This window comes from Protomyctophum parallelum (genome assembly GCF_964188405.1).
Source record: "Protomyctophum parallelum genome assembly, chromosome: 14".
NCBI lineage: Eukaryota > Metazoa > Chordata > Actinopteri > Myctophiformes > Myctophidae > Protomyctophum > Protomyctophum parallelum.
Genome location: NC_139709.1, coordinates 33,014,648 through 33,034,464, shown reverse-complemented (window position 1 = coordinate 33,034,464; position 19,817 = coordinate 33,014,648). Strand labels below are relative to the sequence as shown.

General features: G+C 43.0%; 1 protein-coding gene across 1 annotated transcript in view; it reads right to left on the bottom strand.

Moving 5' to 3' along the window:
• The window catches only part of mib1 (MIB E3 ubiquitin protein ligase 1), a 56,529-nt gene extending 37,236 nt beyond the window's left edge, over positions 1–19,293 (bottom strand). Inside the window, 5 exon segments of the mRNA XM_083782749.1 lie at positions 2,023–2,089; positions 3,524–3,628; positions 8,330–8,459; positions 15,301–15,472; positions 18,180–19,293. Of these exon segments, the coding sequence (XP_083638875.1) occupies positions 2,023–2,089; positions 3,524–3,628; positions 8,330–8,459; positions 15,301–15,472; positions 18,180–18,408 (703 nt within the window). The 5' untranslated portion in view covers positions 18,409–19,293.
• Between the last annotated feature and the right edge of the window lie 524 nt (positions 19,294–19,817).

Genomic DNA, 19,817 nt, shown 5'->3' with positions numbered 1-19,817 from the left:
GGTCTGCTATTTTTGAAAAATCGTGAAAATGTGACGCAAATCTTTGAATATATATATACAGAGCGAACGTTTTTAACTCAAATCTTTGCTTCTGGGGGGTCCCTGGAACAACATATTTTCAGATGGGGGTCGGCGGCAAAATACAGATAATTCTGGGGGTCCTTGACATGAAAAAGGTTGAGCACTACTGACATAGAAACATGGGTTTTTCAGAAAACTGTCATGATTTAGAAGACATTTATTTTGTAGAATCGAGCTCAGGCCTAAATGGGTTAAAAAGGTGGTGCAATTTCTTTGTTGAAATAAGTGATAAATAGCTCTAAATTATTATAGTAGTAATCCCAGCTCTTCAATCAACAGAGAATTAAATCTTGCACTTTTATCCAATCAGGAGAGAGAACTCACGCAGCAGGATACAGGAACACGTGACATTTAAAATAAAACGCCATCAATATTTTATTTCTTTCATAAATAGAGAATCTTTCACTCGGGACTGCTCCTGTCCCAAGTTGATGATGTCATATGCCCATATGGTCTACCCCAATGGAATGTATGGAATGCATATGCCAATAAAAAAACAATGTAATACTACCTAAGGTTAATATGAGCATCAAAGCAATATTTTAAATACTTGTTATTAGCAGGTGCATTACATACATTCCATAGGGCTGGACCACACATATGACGATGGGAGCAGTTCCTATTGAGTGAAAGATTTTTTTTACACTCCTTTTAATGAAAGAAATAAAATATTTAAGGTGATTTATCACTGATTTATTTTTTTTCTTTATTAGGCAAATTTGTCTTGTTAGCCAGGGATCCATTTAAACCAGAGCGCCTTACAGTTAAGTAAGAACAACACAAGGTAATACATCAAAACGCATAGAAATAGTCATCTAGGATCAGAAGTAACACTATTAGGATGCCGGGTCAATAGTTTGGCCTGGCATCCGTCTAGATGAAATGCCATCTAAATTACATTTTAGCCTTTGCATAAGCAAAGGTCACCGAAGATAGGGAAAGTGCTACGAGCTAAGGTGGAGTCTGAAGAGGCCAGTCTTTAAACTACGGTGGAAGATTGAGAGGCGAGTCTGCAGTTCTGACTGCGATGGGGAGTTCATTCCATAGTTTGGGAGCCAGAACTTAAGGGAGAAGAGTCTGGGACGTGTGGATCGTTCAAGGATGGCATTAAAAATCGAATTAAAAGTACAATCATGTGGAAAATAATGTAAAACACATAATGTAGACATATTGGCAGAGAATAAGACAAATTTAAAAAAAATGTTGGCACACAAAAAACATCAACTGCTCATTATTTACAATGTAGACATTGCTTCCAAATTTACATTGTGAGCCATTTTCACCATTTCATTTCCACATTAGTTTTTTTAATTCATGGATTAGATTTTTCTTTGATTTCTTCATGAAATTGCTTGAAAACAAATCATTGCATTTTGTTTTTAAAAATCATGAAAATATTTCCTTTTTCTTTTTTTTTTGTTCTTTTGAAAATGTAGGAAACCAAACAATAAAAGGGACCCATAAAAAAAGTGTCCGCAACCCACAAACGGGTCCGGAACCAGTGTCTGGGAACCAGTGCAGTGGGGCAGTGAGTAATCGAGTGCAGCAGGCTATGCATTCTAGAAGAAAAGCGCTGGACTGTATAGGGGATGATGACGATGACGCCATCGCACTGTACTGTACTGTAGGGGCTTTGCTGCAGTGTTGGAATGGGCTGCCAGGGCTTGCCCAGATACCCCTTAAGCCAGGAAGTCACTAAAGGAAACATTTCCCTACTGGAATTCTTGGAATGCTGTGCTGGCATGACCCAATGACTACCTATCAAGGCACCAGCAGGTGACTGTGTAAGTGCTGCCATCTGGTGGCCTTGGCGTGTAACTGCGGACAGACAGACAACTCTACCCTAACGCCCTTGGAATCCACTGCACCAGAACACTGGAGAGAAAAAGGGATTGGTGCAATAATGAGGGTGGGCACAGATCACTGGGCTTACATACTTACCCAGGACAGGACAGTGGTCACGGTAAAACGAGCCTCCTTTGGCGTCCTGCACGCATTTCAGGTCCGACTGGAGGGAGAGAGAGGATGAAATAATTAGCCTGGTGGGTACTAATTCCATTAGAGAGCCTGATCATGAATTATGTCCCCCCCAGAGAATGGGGACAACAAAGTTACCCTAAGGGCAAGCAAGGACAATGAAACATTACGTTGCTGGTGGAAAATAAAGCGTGTTATCGCAATATCGTGTTTTTTTTTTTTTTTTGATGACTCAGTAGATGTGCAGCCACTGTGGCAGCGTTAGAGGGCAGAGATGATTACAAGGCAGTGCAGACATCCCTCTGAAGTGATGGGACCGTAGCAGCACTATAGGCCTCGGGAACACACACACAAGTCCCAACACACACAAAAAATTAACAAGACAAACCTGCGCCGACAGGGATTAAAGTTGATCTTATTGTGATGCTGATCTGCACAAAATAATTACTATACACTGTCAAAATCGTCCGTGGTCAAATGTTAACCAAATGGATTTGTGGTTAAATGAGCACTGAGGATTTGACTGTGTGAGAACACAGGAGAGGGCGTATACTTTGCCGGGGTGTTTTTGTGTACATTTACTAGGCTGCAGTGGCTGGTTTATTTTTTTTTCCTGAGGGGCGCTAGCCCCTCCTATGTACAGGTTTAATGTTTGTTTTTAGTTCAATGTTTTAAAAACGCCATTGACAATGAAGGGAAAATGTACGTCATCTTGTCCCCAACACAAACATTAAATGCCATTAACAATAAAGACAATTGTTTTGTCACCGTTACACCATTACATCACCTAAATCAACATGAGTTAGACTTTAATACATTAGCGCCCCTCGCGTCACACGGGTGTGATTTTTACACGTGCTCACAGTCTCTCACAGAGTGGGGCGCTTGGGTTAAAAATGGCCGTGCTGAAGGGGAGGGCTGGTTTAATCTATGACTTGCTTAATACAGCGAGCAGATGCCGTCTACCTCACCCTCAAGACCGTTTCAGCCTATTAGGACAACAAAGGACAAGTCTGTTACACGGCCGAGAAACCTCATTGGACCCTTCGAAAAAAGGCAGAGGGGGTCTCTCCACCAATGAGAGATACGCTTTCCATCGGGGGTGTGTGTGTGCATAGCATAGCCAGAGCCCCCCCCCCCCCCCCCCCCCCCGATAAAACCAAGGACGCCCAGTCTCTCTCCCTCATGCTGACCCCCATTTTCAACCCCCCGCCACACACACACACACACACACACACACACCGCCAAAAGGACCAGATTGCCTTTATCATGTAGATACGTCTCTCTTTTTTCCAGCTGCCTACACAATAAGTGCCTCACGCATGCTGGCTGCGTGGCTCCTCCAACAAAGCCCCTGGCACCCCTCTCTGCTCTGTGGTCACAAACACAAAAGCCAACATTGGGCAGCTGATCCTTTGTAAGACGTGTGTGCTGCGTGTGTCTAGAAACTAGGAAGTTAACTCACCATCCCCTCGAAGCCCACTCTGTACAGGTTCTTGGCCCCGTTGTCCCACAGCACGTAGGCAGCGCTGTGGGGGCTGGCGGCGCTCCAGTCCTGGATCTCCGTCACCTGCAGCGGAGGACCAGTATTAAGTCATTCTGACCCGAGATCAGATTCTAAAAATGTCTTCTAAAATAGAATAGAAAAATAGCAGACCTACAAGCTTGTAGCGCGCCAGATCTGCTATTTTTCAATAGCTAAACCAGATTCTACAAAATGTCTTCTAAATCCTGGACAGTTTTCTGAAAAACCTCATGTTTCTGTGTCAGTGGTTCCCCCCAATCTGAAAATATGTTGTTCCAGGGACCCACCAGAAGTAAAGATTTGACTTAAAAACTTTTTCTCTGAAAGAATATATACGGACGGTATATATATATATATATTCAAAGATTTGCGCCACATTTTCAATATTTAAAGAAATAGCAGATCTACAAGCTCATAGCGGGGCACGCTATTTTTCAACAGCTAAAGTATAACATAATCCTTAAGTCCTGAATGGTCTAGCAAAAGGCATAAAAAAAGCACTTCAAAGAAGTTGTACGTCAATAATATGTCTTTTAGCCACTTAGGCCATAGAATCTTCTGGGGCATTATTGCAAAAAATCTGCTATCTTCACCCTTTGTCATACAATGAAGCATCTAGGGCCTAGATGCTTCATTTGTATGACAAAGGGTAGCAGATTGTTTGAAAATCTTTAGGAACATTGCCACGGACCATTCCTGGAAGGAGTCGATCGCATTATCCCATTTTGGGCGCGAACCCCTTTTCGTGTTAACATAATGCTATGCTTTAGCCATTGAAAAATAGCAGATCTACAAGCTCAAAGCGCGCCACCGAGTGGCGAGCTACGAGCTTGTAGGTCAGCTATTTTTGAGAAATCGAAGAACGACTGACACGGAAACATGGCTTTTTCAGAAAACTGTCAGGATGTAGAAGACATTTTTTTAATCTGATCTCAGGTCAGAATGGGTTATATCGCAGTATGGGAGGGCCGTCTACCGACTGGCTATACACGGGGCAATAATTTGCCGTTTTAGATGAGCACGTCAGCTTTATTGCTCCCAACGCCCACCCCATCATCGGACAGCGCGTCGGTCTGCGCGCGGGACAGGTATACCGTAGTGGCTTAATGCATAAGACTGCATTGTCTGCAGTTCTGCATGCCGTTCCATCACCATGTCGAGACTTCACGGAGGCAGGGAAATGTTAGTGAGTGGGGGAAATCGGCAAGGACCCAACAATTTGATTACATTTTGATTCTTTTGACTCGCAATTTGATTATGTCTCGATTCTCCGTGCGCTGCAATTTCTTTTTTTTTCTTCTTTTCTTTCAATATGCTCCGCTTTTCTCTTTTTACCGTTTCACTGCAGTGGAAAACCTCTCAGGTGATTTTTAACCCATTTTAGGCAGGAACCTCTTTCGGTGTTAGCATTATGCTATGCTTTAGCTATTGAAAAATAGCAGATCTACAAGCTTGTAGGTCTGCTATTTTAGAAAAATAGAAGAACGACTGACACAGAAACATAGCAGACATTTTTAGAATCTGATCTCAGTTCAAAATGGGTTAATATACCTTTGTGACTTGCAATTGTTTCCAGAGAAGCAGTAAAAACAAGGATCAAGCACAAATGCACTAAAACACTGCACTCGCGCAACGTACGCACGCACGCTGTGATTTCCCCCCCCCCCCCCTTATTTTTTTAATTAAAAGTGACTCGAGTGAAGTCATCTGAAATGAAAAATCTTTTGCATTAGCAGTCATTCCAGATAAGTCTTCTTTGTCGGAAACCTGGGACTTTCTTTGAATAACTGTACAGCATTCCCAGAGGACTCTCTGAACCTAAGAGGCAAGAGTTGCCAATGAGCACGGAGTTGAGGAGAAACTTTGCCTTTCAAGAGGTCCTTGGCTGCCGTGTTTAACAAGAATGAAACAAATGTGAACTTAAAAGACGTCAAGTGGGTCTACAATTCCACATTATAAAAAATATATGCCCAATTAGAAAACACAGAATTAAAATGATCTACATTTAGTGATTTTAAGGCCATGGACGAGGCTACAGCAATTTGTAAAATTGCAAAAAAGATGGTCGGAGCTGTATTACAATAATTAACAGTTTAGCCTTCAGTAAAAAACACATTTCAAATAATTAGATCATACTGTATGAATGCTCATTCCAAGGCATAATAAATTAAGCGGCCTTAGGAGGCAACATTCGCACCACGCTGACAGCTCATCTTGGCTTACGGGACATGTAATAGCGGTTTTCTGGGGAGCATATTGCTTACAGCATCATAAAACAATAATGAGATATGCCATTAAATAACAGCAAAATGAATTCTTAAATTGCCTGCAGGGACTCTTAAATTGAATACATTGGGGTTCTGGAGCCGGAGTCAAAATACAAGCTCTTTATGGCTCTCTCTCTCCAATGTACATTTTAATAGACAACCTCATCAGACTGCAAGGACAATTTGTCTTCTCTGAACATAATATGAATTTGAATGGGTGGGGATGAAATCAACATAAGATCTTTAAAAAAAAAAGGGGACCTTTTATCATTGGGGAAATTCGGAGTTGAAAAATAGAAAAGTTGATGTAATTCGATATTCAATTTTTTGCCGGCAATGTCTATTTTTAAAAATCACTTCCCTAGAGTACACGAACAATTACAAAACACAGCTAAACCTCGGCTGGTTCACAACTATCCGCAGTCACATTTCACACATAATAGGGCTGTCGTATAAACGATAAAAAGATTTAGCCAGATTAATCACACATTAATAATTCATCATCAACATTCATATTATCCTAAAAAGATAAATGACTCTCTCCGTCGCTCTCACCCAGTTGTTTTAGCCGCTGCCTACGTAAACGTTTCTGGCATTAACCCATTTTGGGAACCCCTTTTGGTGTTTTAAACATTATGTTATAATTTAGCTATCGAAAAATAGCAGATCTACAAGCTCATAGCGCACCACCGAGTGGCGCGCTACGAGCTTGTAGGTCTGCTATTTTTGAAAAATCGTTAAAAAGTGCCTCAAAAACTTTCATGATTTAGAAGACTTTTTTTTTTCTTTTTCCGATGTCAGGCCTATCCCATTCAGATAGAGCGACGCACAGGTTCGCTTTTCCATCTCATTTTGGATCATTGTTTGGATCCATCAGCCCTCAGATAACAGAGTGGCGACTAGGCATTTTTTATGCTAACTTACTGTCTATTTTGTCTATAGCACTGCAGAATCCAGGTGAAATCTATACTTTAGTGTTGTGAAAGAACACACAAATCCAATTGGTGGGCGTATAACCCATTTTGAGTGGGAACCCCTTTTGGTGGTTACATACATTATGTTATAATTTAGCTATTGAAAAATAGCAGATCTACAAGCTCATAGCGCGCCACCGAGTGGCGCGCTACGAGCTTGTAGGTCTGCTATTTTTGAAAAATCGTGAAAATATTTATTTCAGAATATAGGAATTAGAAGAATTTTAGAAGAATTTAGAAGATTTATTTTTTTAATTTCGAGGTCAGGCCTAAATGGTTCATTAACCCATTCAGGCCTGATGTCGAAATAAAATAAAAAAAAGTTTTCTAAATCATGACAATTTTCTGAAAGATTTGAGGCACATTTTTAACGATTTTTCAAAAATAGCTAAAGTTTAACGTAACGCTTAAAAACACCAAAAGGGGTTCCCGCCCAAAATGGGTTCAACACAAATCACAAATCATTAACCACAAAATCATCATAAACGTCAAGTTTTCAGCAAAATAAATAATCTCCAGAGCGACTAGATCCCGTAGGGGGTGTGGAGGCAAACAACAGTCCATCTCAAAACAGCATAAAACACCAACGAAGTGCCCCAGCAGACGCTGCAAAGAGACCATACATAAATAGGTCTCATTGGCCAGTCGGGGCCACATCTCAACAACACCTCCCCCATATTATGTGGGGAAGGTGCCATTTCCACTGCAATAAAATATAATATAATATAAACAAATATACTTGTGCTGTATGGAACACCGTTTCCCCAAACAGTGGGTCGCAGACACAATGATATGGGTCTCCTCTAGTTTGTTTCCTTCCTATTTGGTTTTTAATTAGCATTATTATTTCAAAACATTCCCCAAAAAAAGCTAACCTTTTCAATCCAATGATTTTTTTCCTCTGTAATGTCATGAAGAAATGGAAGAAAAATCGAAGAAATTCCATAAATGAGTAAATGACGATATTTAAGAAGTAGTGGGAAATAGCCGATCTACAAGGTCACGACATGGCACGAATCGACACGTTTCGAGCTTGTAGATCTATTTTCAAATACATTTTCAATAAATGAATGGCATCCATCTATAGGCCTATTATAGCATTTAAGATCCACGAAATCTCGGCGTGAGTAGTAGTAGTATTTTTAATACTAGGCGTTAGTAGGATTTAAATATTACATCATTTTCCATCAGGCACAAATTAGCCGCCTATACACGTTGGCTGGGGGTCCCTAATGTGCAAAACAGGCATTGAGAGAGAAACTTAAAATTAAATTTAAAAAAAGAAGGGAGGAATAAGTTTGCCGTGGGACTGGGAGTGATTTAACCCATTTCGGGCGGAAACCCCTTTTGGTGTTAGAATTATGTTATGCTTTAGCTATTGAAAAATAGCAGATCTACAAGCTCATAGCGCGCCACCGAGTGGCGCGCTACGAGCTTGTAGGTCTGCTATTTTTGAAAAATCGACATAGAAACATAGCTTTTTCATCCTCCCAATAATATCTCACCTTTCCTCTCCTGCCGTTGCCCCCGTCCTGGTCCTCCCACTGCCAGTCCACTCCTCTCACCACCCGGCCGCCGGTGAAGATCCCCCTGGCCGTGATCTTCTTGGACTTGCGACGGGACTCCAGTAAGACTCTGTAAAACAACAAGAGACACCCATTAACCCATTTTGACCCGGGAACGATTCTGCAAATGTCTTCTAAATCTCTTTAGAAAAAGCAGTTTTTCTATGTCAGTCGTTCTCAAACACTTTCATGTCACTTTTCACGATTCTTCAAAAAATAGCAGACCTACAAGCTCGTAGCGCGCCACTCGGTGGCACGCTATGAGCTTGTAGATCTGCTATTTTTCGATGGCTAAAGCATAACATAATGCCAACACCAAAAGGGGTTCCCGCCCAGAATACGGATGGATAAACAACACGTATGCTGGACAAGAAACTGCTACTGAAACTGAAAGCATAATAGACGCATTTGGCCACTGGGTTGCCTCCATATTGGTACGGGGCAACTTGCCACAACTCCACTGCAAGAAATATGCCTGCGTCGACAGAAGAAGTTGAACCGACCCCGATAGACATTTTGGGCTGTAGTTTAGTTTCTTCTCCGGTGCTTTTGTCCTCAGGGAGGAGATGAGAAAAGGGCTGGGAACGAGCCGCAGTTAGATAAAATGTGAAATGTCAAAATGTCAGCTTATCGAACACAGTGCACTGCAGTGCTATTTAAAATGATAAAAATGGGGCTTAAAGGAGTAGTTCGCCCCAAGAAATATACATCAATCATTTTCTATCAATTACGCACCCCATGAAGCCTTGAATTCATAGATTTTTGTTTTGTTTAGTTTTTTGCGTACACAAACTAAATAATGTAAATCTAAATACAAGTATTTTTTTGTGGGTGAACTACACCTTTGAAGGGATATTTCACTTTAAAAAAAAAAACAATGTTTTTTTTTTTATCGTCTACTCAGGTTTATGTGAACACCACAGACAGTTTTTTTAAGTTGCTTGATTCAGTATTTAGATATTTGATATTCATTTTAGCTGCCCCGACCCCTCCTAGACAAACCCATTGTAACTTCCAAATTCCATTTTAACAAGTTAGATTAATCGAATACACCAATCCTTTATTCTGGTGACTAATTTTCAATTACGTTTTTCATTTTTTGTAATGTTTTTTTTTGCTTTTTTATGGAGACAGGCCTTGTTCTTTCCTTGATGCGTTTCATCTAAAATAATTATACAAAATAAATGAAAAAGTAATTAAACCTCATATACCTCACGTATAAGGAGGGCAGACTCATACTGTTCATTAGACCATGATTTGTGACAAAAATCACAAATCACATCCGAGCCTCAGATGGATGATGATCACCACGGACAGTGAGATAACAGCCTACTTTGAATGGGCCCCTATGGGACGCGTGCACGCACGTATCCTTTTGCTGGGGATAAGCATGGCGCTAGCTAGCTCTGGTCCATAGCCTTACTGCACTGCTCTTGCTGCCGTTGCATTGACCCATTTTGGTTAGCATTATGCTATGCTTTAGCTATTGAAAAATAGTGGCGCGCTACGAGCTTGTAGGTCTGCTATTTTTGAAAAATCGAAGAACGACTGACATAGAAACGTAGCTTTTTCAGAAAACTGTCAGGATGTAGAAGACATCTTTAGAATCTGGTCTCAGGTCAGAATGGGTCAAGGCTCTGCCACTCTTTGCTTATAGCCCTCGCATGAAACGCAGACCAGCCTCTCCTCTGTAGCGGTGGTGTTCACCTAAAGCCTGAGTATACTTAGATGAAATGACCGAATGTTGAAAGTGTGAAATACCCCTTTAAGTGGCTAAAAGAACCTGGCACGGTGTGTGATGGTGGAGGTTTGCTGCGTGTTTTCTTGGTTGCCCAGAAAGTGTTGTTTATAAAGATTTTGGCAGCAGGTGTGTGGCAGCAACACTCATTTTTATTCATTTCCACCAATAGTTTCCCAGGACACTATCCAGAGACCGATATCATGGAGAGAGAGAGAGAGGTGGGGGGGGGGCTGCACCACTCAGTTCACACGGGTGTGATTTCTTTAATCACAATGGAAGGGAAGCCACACTCCTTCTGACATGGGGCCAGGCTGGTGGTTTACCTCTTAGAGCTATTAGACTGTCAGATGGCAATGTCTGAGCTTCAGAGCTCTAGAGGAATATGAACATTACATCCCAGTCTTCATGACAGTACAACCACAAGCTCCCAGCAACCAGACCAAACAAAGGGTGTCACTCATGTATTGCAATATATTCTATGATGTATTCCCATGCTTTTGTTCTTGCTTAAATGTAAGTTGCTCTGGATTAAGAGCGTCTGCTAAATGCCTAAATTGTAAATTGTATGATCATATGTGTTCAATGGCGTTGAAGAGAAACGCACCGTCTTGGCAATTGTGTCAGGGCAGATTTTCAGCTGACACATATCTAGTACCAGCCACAAAGAAACCTTAGTTTGTTCATACAGCTAGGTTATTATTTACATAATACACAAACTATTAACACTCATCTATAACTTTCCCTAATAACAACTTAAAACATGAACCTTGGTTGAAAAAAATTAACTAAAGTTGTCCCGTAAAGTGTAACGGTGGGTAAATATCAGCCAGGAGGCAATTTGAGGTCGAGTGTTGTTGTATTACTAGTGTGGCTAGTAATGGCCACAAGTATAATATAGTAATATAGACGCCTAATAAATTGCCCAGAAGATCTTACGCCGTCAAACTACAATGCACCTGTAGATGGTAGACATGGCAGCTGGACAGTGCAAGTCTAACCAAAGCAAAAACAGCTTGTGGCCTCTATAGACACTCCCTCCCCCCCCCCCCCTGCAGCAGTCAGTGAAAGAATCTTAACAAAAGGCACCCCGACTGCTATATGCCGGTCAGAGCGACGTGGATAGGGGACACCTCCGGTCGTCCATTGTGTGCTACCATGCACTGACTGTCTCGGGGGAACTGAAGTCACACTTTAGTTGAAAAGGCCGCCAGCTGTTGGGCCATGCGTTCGTCTACTCAACATCACAATAGAGGTTTCCCCTGAAACGCGGTTGAACAGGATGCTCCCCATCTCAAATATTGCCACGGTGAGCTATGGCGAAATGCAGCGTGGTTTTGCTCATGCTATCTCAATGCTATCTGTCGGCAGTCGGCACATTCACGCATTGTGGAAAAACACAGTAGGAAGAATGTATACGTCCCCCCCGTCCCCTCCCCCTCATAAATCAATGCTATTGAAAACACTTTACGTCTGTGTGTTGGTGGTTAAGAACATATTGAACCAATGAAAGGTATTTAAAAGGTGCTTTAGAAAAAGCCTCTCAACTCCATTGGACCCTCAAACTGTCTGCTAAAGCAGACTCCACCGAATACTGGACTACTCGCCCCGGTGCTTGCCCGTTTTTCCTCCCGGAATTTTCCCCAGTGAGGGGGATAACTTTGTAATATGCTATTGGCTGTTTGTATTCTTTTTGGAAAAATATAAAAAGATACTCCTGTGGAAAGGCTATATTATTTGACTTATATTGAACCTATAAACAATTTAGTATTATTTAGTATAATGTAAGTTTTTGCCCCCTCAAATGGTACCTCGTCAGATAATCCCCACATATCCTACAACAACTTCTGTGAACAGACTTCACTGTAGTAGCTTTTCATAAATTATATTTGTACTTAGGCTGTTCTGCTGTCATGAAAGTTTATAGTTAGAGAAATTCAAAGTCCAGCCGTCTGCTGTCCAGCCTCTCCCACCCCTCACTGGGGAAAATTCTGGGAGGAAAACAGAAACGGGGCGAGTAGTCTTGTTACCACTCCACCACCTCTCCCCCTCTCATGCAATGTATAAAGTCACAACACCAACTTGGATGAATGAGGCCGTTTGGCATCCTTTTCTTCATTTCCTGAAAAATGTATATTTTAATGTGTATTTTTCATTTGCCGAAAAATGAACATTTTGTAGGTGGTTTCTTCCCGAGTAAATGTGTAAAATGCTATCAAATCTAAAGTCTTGCCATTTTTGTAATAAGGACAAGTATATTTGCATAAATGAACACTGTATAACAAGACAATGATAAGATCAAAGTCAAAGTTCTACGACTTATCACACACGTTACTGCAGTGAAATTTGTTCCCTGCATTTGACCCATCTCTTGGAGCGGTGAGCCGCAGCCAAGGAGCGGTGAGCTGCAGCCGTGCCGCGCTCGGGAATCATCCGATTAGTTGATTTGACCCCCCCAATCCAATCCATTGATGCTGAGTGCCAAGCAGGGAGGCATTGGGTCCACTTTTTGTCTCCACCAGGCCGAAGGCATGGGGGGAGAGTATGTTTTGCACTCCGTCCGTCCGTGTGTGTGTCCGTGAGCAGCTAATCTCGGCCACCGTTAACCCGGTCGATGCCAAATTTTGTACACACACTCCCTGGATGCCAACGATGAACCTCTGCCCCAAACTTTCCAGAACGGCCTGTTATAGCGCCACCAGGAGGCCGCTTTGTGCAAAACAAGTTTTTGCACAGTACACCTACAGATTTTGTCCAAACATCGCGCAAATTGGTACACAGTCTCTCTAGAGCCATTCAACGAAACCGGTCTTTCAGATTTCTCAGACTCCATCCTGATTGGTTAAGATTGGCTTCCAAAGTTCACAGGAGTGCTCAGTTTCAAACAAAATGCTGCAAATCATGAACACATCGCGTGATTTCCGTGAAATTGTGCACGCACATTCCCACTAGGCCGAGGACGAAATGCCACATGAACAATTTCAACTCAGCCTCAAGGTGGCGCTATAACTGGCCGAAAAGTGTTTTTACCTCTAACTGCACGGATCTGTGGATAATTTACTTTTGTTGCCCTTTTATCCAACCACCAAATGAAGGCAAGCTGCAATGTCCTACATTCCTATCCTGGTGGAGACCTGTGCCCAGAAGGGCACTTTTTCTAGTTTACAGTCTTTCGTATGACCTGGTCGGGGATCGAACCCACGACCTCCCAGTTTAAGGGCGGACACTCCTAACCACTCGCGAGACATGGCCAAAGCATTTCCGGAGTTCCCCGGCCCAAAACGTTGAGAACCCCAGATCTATACAAATACATCTTCTAGCCCTTTGTATTAAGAGCTATAGGAAGGGTATGGCCTGGTCAGCCTGCAATGACATGCATAAGATCTGGTCATCCCAGCTTAGTAAGATGTTAAAAAGTAAAAAAATATTTAGGACGACCGTTGAGCCGATTCTACTCTATGGCTCCGAGACATGGACACTTTCAAAGAAACTAGAGAAACGGTTGGATGGCACCTAATGAGAGCGCAAAATCTGTCTTGGAAGAGCCATGCATCGACTAATCTAATAAACGGCAACCTTCCCTGTGTTTCTTCACTAGTCCAATCCAGAAGATTTTTTGTTTGCCGGCCACTGCTACAGAGCCGACAATGAGGTTATATCTTCCCTTCTTCTCTGGAGTCCTGCCTTCAAAGCAGACCAGAGGTAGAAAACTGCCGTTCCCTGATGTCATCGCTATAGGGACACATGCATCAGTAAGCAGGAACTGGGGGTGGCAACGAAGGACCGGGAAGTCTGGCGTGGCATTGTGAAATCCATAATCTCGACCGCGGTCGAAAAATGATGATGATGAATAAGAGCTACTATTACTGTCATTATTATATGATCATCATTGAAAGAACCTAACCTGGAGGTTGAGCTGTTGCCTGGCAACAGTGAGCAAGGAGTGGTGAACACTGGACACATGTGTTGTGGTTGGCTGAGAGGCAGGTCTCAGACAAGAACTCTCAAATGTCACAATGACACATACCGTAGTAGGTAACGGAGTGAACTGCTGGGTCACCCAATACACGAGGTGTCAAACTGCGTTCAGACTTCGATAGTCAACACTTTTGTTTTGGCCAGGGAATCTTTCAGAATAAAGGCGCTAGAGTGCCAAGCAGATGAGGCAGATTTTACTCTGAAAAGCAGCGCCCTTCCGTTTCCCGCCCCAAAACCGGAAGGTGAAATCTTCCATTTACTACCTCGCGCTAATAAGTCTGATCTCTCTATTAGAAGCGTTAATGTTCTAAACGAGATGCTTGAAGTAAAAAATTAGGACGCCGTTCTGATCAAAACCACGGACAGCGCTGTAGATTCAGATAAATGAGGGAGATTGTTGGCAATTGTGTCAATGCAAAGACGAAAAGTTTCCGAACGGCCGCGTGGCATCTTCGAAAAATCCAACTGAAGCGACCTCTTTCCAACCCTCCGACAATGACCCCAATAGCCAATCAGCGCTGATGATGTCCGGAACCCCCAGAAATGTTTTTGGCTGTTTGATGATTTCATTCATCCAGTTCCAACTGAACTGACCGCCGCGACTCAGCAACGGTGGAAAATAAATATATATATACACACAAACCCTCTGCAAAGACATATGTAGGAACTAATTCTGCTGCTCAGACATGATATAGTAGCCGGTAGCAGGAATTATATTAAATATATTGAACCACTCGTTCGCCGTCTTGAGTGGGTCCATTTGGTTACACTCAAAGTTACTACATTACTGCTAGCCTGGGGTCCACCTATGCTTTCTATGGCATAGGCAGCTCCCGGCAGGATCCGCCGGGAGAATCTAGACACAGCTGCGCGACATGAAACTGATTAATTAGAGCGACAGAGAGAGAGAGAGGAGTGTGTGTGTGTGTGTGTGCGTCAATTTAACAAAGGTGCAGACGATCAGAAATCAGCAGAGAGTGATCGACGTTTGCACTACTCTATGCCGAATTGAAGTGGACTCGGACCCAGACTAAAAAATAAAAACGTCTGGGTTTCCGAGGCTACATTACTGCGTCTACAGCCAATCGGCGCGCGACACAAGCGAAGGGACTTTTGTTTTTTTACCAACGCTGACCAAAGTGAAGCGATTTACAACCTGTTGGAAAAAAAACAGACCAACGCAGCAGAGACTAACCTCTCGCTGCCAGGAGTGGTGATCCTGTAGAAGCGGTGTCTCAGGTGATGCTTGTCTCCATGGTAACAGGTGGTGCAGAGGTCATAGTTGGTGCACTCGGCACACTTCCAGCGAATCCCGATGATGGGCTGTTGGCGGCAGGTGTCGCACATGGTCCCGTCATGCTTGATGCCTGAGGGAATGCAAAGCAAGGGGAACACCTCTCAGTGGGAGCTATAGCTTGTAGATCATATCGCAGAATAGTCGCCCACCATTGTGACATAGTTGACATGCTATTGTGTGGTTGAAACTAAAATGGCTTTAGTTTTAACAACTTTAAGTTCACCCTATCCCCCTATCCTGGGCAGGTCAAAATAGGTTAACAGGAAACAAACATTCAGCAAAAATAACAGATGTACAGGCTCATACAATTTACAATTTAGGCATTTAGCAGACGCTCTTAATCCAGAGCGATTTATAGTAAGCAAGAACAACACATGGTAATACATCAATAACATACTATGAATCAAGAATCATAAGTAAGCCAAGAACCGAAAATCTGTCTAACAGTGGAATATCTACACAATTAAACTATGTGTATACACTATAGAGCGCTATGTCACATGTCTATTGTCTACATAAAATGCTATCATAATTACATAAATTGAACCTTTGCATACACCTGTAAGGTCGTCGAGGCTACGGCAAGTGCTACGGGCTAAGATGGAATCTGAAGAGGTGGGTTTTCAGACTACGGCGGAAGATTGGGCGTAAGTCTGCAGTTATGATTGCAATGGGAATAGTTTTGGAGCCAGAAGGGAGAGGAGTTTGGGAGTTGTCCCATAACATAGCATTACGGGTAGTGGTCGACCAATTAATCTGCGTCGTATGCTTAATTTTTAATAATTGTCATCAGCCGATTCTGCGGCAGACATTGGGCGATTCTTATTTTTTTCAGTATCTGCAGTTTAGAACATTGACTGATCACGATTAGCTTTCTATGTCCATGAACATGTGCATGTATCTAAACAGAGGTAAATAACAGTTTCAAACAACAGTTTTAAAATGTTGTATTTATTTAGATCAATTACTAATCATGAGGTTGTAGATTGGCTCTTTCCCGGCCGAGAGAAAAAAAGGAGAGGTCCAAGACAGACCGCTGGGGGAAGAACAACATGGTATATAGGCCAGGGTTTACCAGGCAGGGACATTTTACACCCATTAAACATGTAAACAAGGAGCACCCCGCGGCTCACCTGTAGGCTGGTAAGAGATCAATCAACAGCTACAACTACTTCCCACAGCAGGCCAGGGTTTGGCTCCAACCTAGCTCTGGTCCATACTAGCTCTAACATTTTTGCTACTCACCAATACAAAGGCGGGTTGTGTCATTAGAAAGCCTACTTTCCTTAGTGGAAGCACTCCGAGCCCCCCACCACACGTATAAAAAAGTACGTTTTTTGGCCAGAAAGGGATTTGTTTTCCACCAGAATTCTTTTTTAGTACTTACTTACTTACTCTACCGATATTGCCAAGAGAAAACCTTCATAGAGAATATATTTCCTCCAGTCAAAAATAAATCCCCTTCTGGCCAAAAAGTACCTTTTATATGTGTGGTGGGGGGCGGGCTCAGAGTGCAAAGTAGGCTGTCTAATGACACAACCCGCCTTTGTATTGGTGAGTAGCGAAAACGTTCTTTTTATTTACGCTAAAGACGAGAGGCCGGTCTGCATTTATGCGAGTCCCGGAAGTCATCGGTAACATAGCTCCAAATGCAACGGCATTTATAGAGCTATGGACCAGAGCTAGCTCCAACCTAGCCAGGGCCATTTGATCTCAAGAGTTTGATGACGGCACTGTCACTAGTCTACCAATTTCCACTGATCTTGTAAAGACAAGACAGCATCTAACCTGACAACATTTTTGGCAGATGGCATTTTAACATTCTGTAATCTTACTCCCCATTATGTTGTTGATAGGTCTAAAGTTGCTGGCCTGAAAATGAAAAACACCACTTTAAGAAGATAAGGAGCTGAAATGAACTCTAAACTAAACTGGGCCATGTCGTGCGGTTCCCAGGCTGACGGTCACTGTCACATTCATTTGGTGAGGATTAAGCAACAGACATAGATATAAAGAATTATAACACACTAATTCCCATAATCACATCCCTAATGTCCACACTAAGAGCAATGTGCTTGCCCTGGTTAACTTTGCAGCGCAGGTAAACCCTTAAGTTCACATGATCTATTTTTAATTCATTCATTTGTAAATCTGTGTACTACCAATGTGTTACTTTTTTCTCTCTTTTTTTAGACCCTTATCACATCTGTACACTCTTAAAGAGTTAAATTGGGGATTTTACTGTCGTCAACATGTCTTGCAAAATGCTATAACGTGGAGATAAACTCAACAAATTGGTAATAACAGGTTGCCATGGGCAACCACTCTAATGCAGTGCTTCTCAAAGTGGGGTCCGGGGACTCCCAGGGGTCATTGAGGGAGTTCAAGGGGGTCCCTAGCTAAATAATAGATAGTTACGAACCACTCCAAATGGACCCTTATGGGTGTACAAATGGCTCCATTTGGTTCCATTTGTACACCCTCTGAGTTAAATTGATTTTACAATATGAATTGTGGTCCCAGAGATGGAAATGCCAGGGGGTCCGTATCCTTATGCATGTCAATGAGGCCGGGCCGGGGGGGTCCTTGAAGTTAAAATGCTTGAGAATCAGTGCTGCCTGCTAGAGCCGCAATAATCTTCTCTTATGGGGGTCCGCTTGGCAAATCTTTTCAAATGGGGGTCCGTGGTGGGATAATAATACGTGTAAATGTGGGTGTCCTTTACCTTGACATGAAAAAGTTTGAGAAGCACTGCCTCTAAAATGAGCTTTGACTACCTGTGGGAGCGCTGTCAAAGATCCTCACGTCGTAGGCGCCGGAGCAGCGGTAGTTGGCCGCGGTGCCGTTGTCCCAGACCACCACCACCTCCTCGGGACTTTCGAAACTCCTGACCGTGCCGACGTGCCCCTCTCCGCCGTCCTGTTTGCCCCACTTCCAGTCCGGTCCGCGGAGCACCCTGGCCCCGACCCCCTCCATCATCACTCGGTTATTCCTGCCCGTGGTCATTGTTGTTGTTGTTGTTGTCGGTGGCGAAAAGGAGGACCCCGCAGCAGCAGCAACGCCACAGCAGCGAGTTGTATGAAGTTAGCCAGCCAGGGAGCTAATGTTGCTACTAGTCCTTTTTTTAGTGGACGAACGTGAACAAGCAACAGGACACAGAAGCTAAACAGCTAGCTACCCCCACAGCACCACCACCACCCCAAGGAAGCTGTTCAACACCACCACGCACTTTCTTACATTAAAAAAAGAAAACTATTCTCGGCGCTTTCTTTCCATGTTAACACAACGAGATGGGGAAAGCGATCACCCACAAGCTCGCGAAGTAGAGCCACATTGCTAGATGGTTGCCAAGATCTTTGTTGGCAAACTGGATGGATGTCCCTCCTCCTCCTCCACACAACAAGAATGTATCTGCCACCTCTTACTGAGTTAGCTCGGTGGCTAATGCTTCGCTAGCAGGCTAAAAAAAAACCTTGTTCGTTCCTGGGTTAGCACTGTTATCGTTAAAGAAGAACTAATGTTGTAGTCCGCCCTTCTCCTCCCCGGTCGGTGTTGTTGAATGCGAGGGAAGGGAGTGCTGCTGGGGGTTTCGTCCGTTATTATGCTGCCTTTCTTTGTCAAACGGCTCCCCGCTGGAGTCAACTCAGAATGGTCGCCATTATTGTCAATCAGACTCAGCGTTGAAGCGAGTAGAGCAGCAGAGCTAGGCTGCTAGCCACAGACAGACAGTGAGTACAGAGTCAGACGGAGGAAACCGACCACGCACGAAGACGCCGTCGACTCGGGTCCGAAAAAAACCACACTCTTGTCTTGTGTTTGTTTGGCTTGGAGCGTCATTTGACTGGCCTGACCGACCAGACCACCGGGGCGGGGCGGAGCAAAGAAGAGGGTCGTCTGAGAGGATGAAGATGCGAGCGAGGGTCCATAATGAATGTGCAGGTTAAAACTCTTCATACAGGAGTTGCACTTTAATTCAGTGGTCCTCAAACGTTTTTCAAGTGTATAGTCTCTAAAATGTTATGATGAATTGGAAAAGGTGGACCCGATCTTGTAAACAAGTGGAAACTGTTAATAAATACTTCAATCAATCAATGTCAAGGAACCCAAAATGAACATGTAGACTAGAAAAAAATATGTTGTTGCGGACTGGGGACAGATGGGACCCCTATACAACATTTGTGTTGTTAAAGTGCTTTCTTTTTACAAGTTCACAACTTTGAGCTTGTATGATATGATATGATATAGTACTTTATTGTCAGTTTGCACTGAAATTAGTTTTGCGACCCAGCGCCCTTGTATGCAACACATATACACATTTGACATAACACAGGACAAAAAATTATAATAAAATACAGTTACATACATAGAAAACATAAGGGTAGAGGGCAATGTCCACAGCTCAGTCTAGTTCTGGC